Here is a 6,291-nt window from a genome sequence, read left to right on the forward strand (position 1 = left end):
CAAAGTACTGTAACTCCACTCATTAATTCCAGCAAAGAAAACAAGATAAAAGAAAAAAGGATTACTTACACTTGTTTGTGCGCCCAGCATACAACAGAAGAGAGCAAGACTCACTAAATACAAGTTATTCGCCATTTTTTAACGTTACTTTCGGGTGCAAATGTTACCGTTGATTCAAAATAACACCTGTCAAAGACAAAAATAATAATAATTTAGAAAAAAGATAATAATTATTTGACATCAATACATATAAGGTTTATTTCTAGGCAAGGATAAAAGTGAAGGGGAATGCGGTGGAAGACAGTTCCCCTATCTCTAAAAGAATTATATATGGCGTCCCGCCACTTCCTAGAAAATTACAATGGGCGAAGATAGACACGTAAGACGGCGTGACCTCATGCGTCCCCCTATCTTTTCAGATCCACTTTTACACCTGTTTTTAGGGTAGCTAGACTTGCTGTGATATTGTTTCCTGACGCATAAACACGCCATTCTCTGAATAATAGATTTTTTTTTTTCAAAGACACTGGCTTGGAAGAAAGAGGTCCCGTGAAATGGACACCACGAGAGCCGATCTCAATACTGAGAATGTTGCTATATCTAAGACGTATGCTGTCAAAATTCGGGATATAAATAACCTCCATTCTGTGGATCAGGGACCCCCAGGAGGTTACAAAGTGTGGTGTAATAGATACATGTAAGTAGGATCTAGTAGCAGAAAAATATGTTTAAAGACTATTTTAAATTACTTATTTTGATAGACATGTTTTTTATTTCCATACTTGTCAAATACAACGAAGAATATTAAATAAAATTTTAAGCAAACAAAGAAAAACAATTGGAACAAAAGAAGAGTGAAACTGACGAAAAAATGTATATTGAAATACAAAAAAAAAAAAAAAAAAAAATTAAAAATGCATATTGACAAACAATTAAAAGCAAAGGCTAGTGTGAAACCCTGAACCCAGTGTTATTTCACTGGGATTCACAAGTGATGAGGATCAACAATTAAAAAGATTATTAAAAAGCCAGAAATTATTTATAGGGGATTTCCTGGGAAGATGATGTGATGAAATGGGTGTTGTAGTTTGAATAGATTGAGAAATCCTACTCTGCATCCTCATACGTTGAAGAGAAGTCAAAGGAATCCAGATTACTAGAAGTTTGAGAAAGTTTGCTGAAAAGTATTTTTAAAAAATGAAATGAAATCTTTCAGTTTAACGTCCCACGTTTATGACCGTGAGGCAAAGGGAGACTGGTGATTGAGACAAGTGAATGAAGATGAAACAATTGGTTGAGTGAGAATGTGGGAGGAAACGGAAGTACCCCGAGAAAACCCACGGACATGATGTTATCCAACACAAACTTACTTGGCTAAGACTCGAACCAGGAACCCCATGTACCTCAGGTATGTGTTCTACTACCAAGCCACTATCGTATTTCCTATTGAACCTACTTCCGGTTAGAATTTCTAATTAATGTATGATCAATGTTTTCTTTCTTCTTGCATGCAGTAAGCAAATACATTACACATACAATTAATTATAATTTCAGTAATATATGGTGTTCATTGGGTAAAACACTCCAAACAATAAAGTGGGAGACCCGGGTTCGATTCCCGGCGAGAGCTCATGTGGTTCGGATTCCACGTTAATCAGTAGGTCCACGTCTCATATAGCCTCGCTGCTGAAAGGGACGCTAAACTAAAAATCAACTCAATCCAAACAATAAAGATTCATCTTAGCCTGGAGAAATGGTTATCCTTCGTTTTTCATTATCATTTGGTCATGAAACAAACGCCTGGGAGATATACTACCCCTATATACAATTGTGTGGCGTTGGAAGTATACCTCGTAGGGTAGATGATGATTTACTTTTTTAAAACTTCAACCTTCCAGTGTACCCCTAAAAAATATAATAAAGAAATAACTGCCATGTTTTTGACATATTCAATTAGTACTGGATAATCTACACAAAAATTTGGAATCGACCAGTGAAAACGGCACGTTTCTAGCACTTGTGGTTTTCGAGATCTCGTTATCGAAAGGATTGGAGACAAACATATGCCTCCTCCCCCATTTGCTGAAAATAGTAGCGTCAGATAAAGTAGTTTCAAATTATTGCTATGAGATATTCGTCAGTTGTCCCATTGGTTTCTGATTTTGTTCACAGATAAAACAAAGATTTCATTTTCATTTGTAACTTAATTTCATGCAAATATTCATTTCCTTGCTCACATTCTAGCCAAATGCTACACAGATCCGGTTTATTACTGTATTATTATTAATAATAACCTGAACACTACTTTTCTTTCTTCGATTCGATGAAAAACAAAGGCGTAGGCCAATGTTATGAAATAACTATATACAGTGAAACCTCTGAATAACGGACACTGATGAAACATATTAATTTGTCCACAAATAACAGGTGTCCGTAACAGACAGGTTATACAAATTTCTATTACATAATCTCATGTTATAATTCATTGCAGTTCTATAGGAAATACGTTAGTAAATATAGTGTAAATTGTAATACTGGATAAAAAATTATAGTTCTAATTCGAACTACTGGGGGAATGACGGGAGATATCTTCTCTGTGAAGAAAAAAAAGTATCACGAGGGAATGTCTTTATAGGGACATGCGCTGCAAAACTTGTGTGTGTGATAATTTTCCTCTCAAATACAAGCCATACCTTTACAAAAGTCTCTTAATTAGCTTACTAAAACTAAGTAACTAACCCTGGCGTGACAGCCCTTGGTGGGCTTGAGCCACTCCAACGCCATCTGTTAGCAAGTGGATGAACTACGTCCAGCGAAGCGATAATCACTTGGTGAGCGTACTGCCTCGAAGAGGCGTTTCAGGAGCATTCTAGCCCTAATGGCCGTCACATATTCTAGTCACGTGACTCTCCAGTTTGGCTCACTACGCTGGGTGGACGCCGAAAATTGGGCCACGTGGACTTGAGTCCAACACTCCAACCACTAAACTACGGAGTCCCCTTAAATTTCTTACTGACTATATTAAAAATGGACTATATATGTTTTTTTTAAAACAACAGTAACCCAATAAGAGCATGCATTATTATTATTATTATTATTATTATTATTATTATTATTATTATTATTATTATTATTATTATTATTATTATTATTATTATTATTATTATTAACTACTGAAGATGTAGACAGAAATAAGTAACTATTATGGTTTATTAATTTCTTGCGAAAAAGTCTTCAATACTTCTCTGCCGCGCAGTGGACACTAGTTTCTTATTGAAATTTGCTTTTGTAACTGCTGGATCAGTTGAACGGATCATTTGAAGATTTATTTTCAATTTGCAGCAAAGTATTTTCTGTGTTAAATACGTATGAGCTGACAATAATTCTTGTCTGGAGGAAGTTACTAAAACGTTGGGAATGAGAGAAGGCTGTCCATGTCTGAATCTGAGAGTGTCTGTAAAACGGGAGGTTCTTTCTAATACTAATACATATATTCTTCCCGGGACCAAAAAAAAAAAAAAAAAAAAAAAAAAAAAAAAAAAAATTGGATGTGTTCGTTAAGGGATGTTTCACTGTATTTGGGGAAAGTATTATTTACGAAACCCTCATTAGAGGCTGAAAGCAAGAACGATGTAAATGTAGGAAAAGTAGAAAGGGGGCTACAGCTAAAGTGTAGTGGTTTTCCTAATGATCTCTCCCTATGGACTATGGAACCCGGTGGTTGAATGCTGCTTTTACAGAAGCTCTCCATTGACTTCTGTCTTTAGCCAATTGGATCCAATTTCTACTTTGTATTCCTATTTCTCCGTCCATCTGAACCTAGGTCTTCCTAATGGTCGTTTTCCAACTGGATTTCCAGTTAAAACTTTGAAAGCGTTTTGCTTTCTTCTATTCTGGCTAAATGACCTGCCCACCTGAGCCTCCTAGACTTGATGGCCCTACCCTAACAATGTTTAGTAAACAGTGTAAATTATACAGTTCCTCGTTATGAAGTTTCCATCATTCCCTATTCCCGTTCCTCTTGAATCCGAATATACGTCTCAGGATTTTATTATCAAATACCTTTTCAGTTCTGTGTTCTTCCCTCAGAGTAAGCGACCATGTTTCGCAACCGTATTAAGTTTTGCGTCTAGGAAGTACGTTGTTAAGTGAAACACATTGAGATGTTTTATAACAGACCCTATACAGTAATGGGATAACTGATTATAGGGTATCAGTGACGGCAGTTGAGGGAAGCCACATCGGTAATATATTGCTTCAAGTTAAGAGAAGGAAACTTACCTACATGTAATTCTTGTGTGTATGAAATAGGATAATATGTAAGGTTTCCTCTCTTAACTTGTATTGTGTTGTAGCCAGGGACGTACACAGGGATGGGTCCTCGCGGTATCCGGACCTCTTCCCCCCGAAATCCTGATTTTTCTGAAAGTTTAGTCTAATTTTAGGTGTAATTTTACAAAGTTTAATATAATTTATAATCATACTGGATTTAGATCGGCCCGAAAAGCTTTGAAAATTTCCTTCAAAATAAATTCCTGCGTTTGTGGCTGTTTACAGTAATATTCCTAGTTGCCCCTAGCAGCTTAACTTATACCAAATACATGTATATGTTATACGGTGTCACCCAGTGATAATGTTCTGTACAGGGGTGAAGAAAGTATCTTAATGTGTTCATCAGAAAAGAGAGGGCGGGGTCGAAGGAGGCTACAGCTAATGGACGGTATTATCATAATAATATTGGTAATAGTAATATTCTGCCATTATTGGCAGGTCACTTGCCACAACTGAGAACTTTCCATGCTCCACGGTCTTCCGCTAACCTATTTCGTCTTCACGCACAATTTTTCTGTTTTGATATCGTCCATTAATTGTAATCTCCTTCGCCTTTTCCCTCCCTTTCCTGCCACCATATACTTTAGCACGTCTCTTATGACACAGTTCCTTCTTAACCAATGTTCCAATCAATTTCTCCTTCTCTTCTTAATAAAGTCTAAACTTGTTCTTTTCTCTCCTACCATTTGTAACACCCTCTCATTCGTTTTCCGCTCGACCCAGCTAATTATCTCCATTCTTCTTCACACCCACATTTCGAGAGCTTCCAGTTTTTTTAAAATCATTTTTGTAATGTAAATATTTCTGACCCATACAGTACAATACTTCACACAAAGCGTTTTATGAGTTGTTTTTTCAACTCCTTATTCAAGGTCCAAAAAGTAGTATTTTCTTCCTCCTAAAGGCTTCCTTCGCCGTTTCTGACCTCTTATGTCACGAAGGGACAATATTAAAACAGAAAAATCATACATGAAGACGAAAAGATTAGTTTAAGACCGTGGAACATGGAAGATTCTCAGCAGCCGCAGGTGATCTGCCAATAGTGGCAGAATACCTATGATGATGGTAATGATCTAAACGACCCTACATGAAAGAATTTCTCATATTCTCCTGAACATTTAAAAGCTATACCCAACTGTTAACATACATGAAATATTTGGCCTACCTGGTGCCGAGACGAAACGTGCAATTCAAAGGAAGATGTCTTGAAATCTAAAGTATTCACTAAGAAACCAGAGGGCTTACTTATAAAGCCGCACGGCATTCAGTCAAGGGTCAGCAAACACAGAACGCTTCTTCACAAGGCTCTGCGAGAGAGGTAACAGTACAATGTAATGGTCGGAAGGGTAAACTCCAGGAAATGACCGGCTGACAGTTCATTCTCTTCTTGAACGAGTAAGTAACCATGTCTTCTTGTATCGCGTTCGTTTAATAACAAGAACCGTGGGCTGTACGCAGAACAACATGAGACACGGTCTAGCACGTCAAATTACGAACTGCGCCTAGCTATAAAGAAATCAGCACCGTAACATTGTTTTCAAAGGCTTGTTGTCACAAATGTATTGTTGTTAATCTTAAATCTGTACTGCCTGGTCAAATCGTATTCACAAGATGAAGTTGATATTATTATTATTATTATTATTATTATTATTATTATTATTATTATTATTATTATTATTATTATTATTATTATTATTATTATTATTATTATTATCGTCAGGAAACTCGGAAATTACATTGAAATTACAGTATTTCAAAAAATGTTTTGGATTTGTTTATCATGTAAGTACTCGTAAAAACTCGTAAATACATGACAATTTTGGAATTATAATATTCCTATATCAGATCCTAATTGGGATATGCATGTGTTATTATTATAGCGCAAAATAACACTTAATACAAAATATGTCTGAAAGAGTACAGTGCAAGTTTTTCAAATTATTAATGTATAGAAAAACT

At 36.0% G+C, this 6,291-nt stretch overlaps 1 protein-coding gene across 1 annotated transcript in view; it reads right to left on the reverse strand.

Moving 5' to 3' along the window:
• LOC145688849 (heme-binding protein 2-like) overlaps window positions 1-5,727 on the reverse strand; it is a 30,639-nt gene extending 24,912 nt beyond the window's left edge. The window contains exons 1-2 of the mRNA XM_081763016.1: window positions 5,498-5,727; window positions 70-186 (exon numbers count right to left, since the gene is read on the reverse strand). Coding sequence (XP_081619142.1) covers window positions 70-135 — 66 coding nt within the window. The 5' untranslated portion in view covers window positions 136-186; window positions 5,498-5,727. The remainder of the gene's footprint in view (window positions 1-69; window positions 187-5,497) is intronic.
• Between the last annotated feature and the right edge of the window lie 564 nt (window positions 5,728-6,291).

Source organism: Thermobia domestica, chromosome 7 (genome assembly GCF_964235325.1).
Source record: "Thermobia domestica chromosome 7, izTheDome1.hap1.1, whole genome shotgun sequence".
In the NCBI taxonomy this organism is placed as follows: domain Eukaryota; kingdom Metazoa; phylum Arthropoda; class Insecta; order Zygentoma; family Lepismatidae; genus Thermobia; species Thermobia domestica.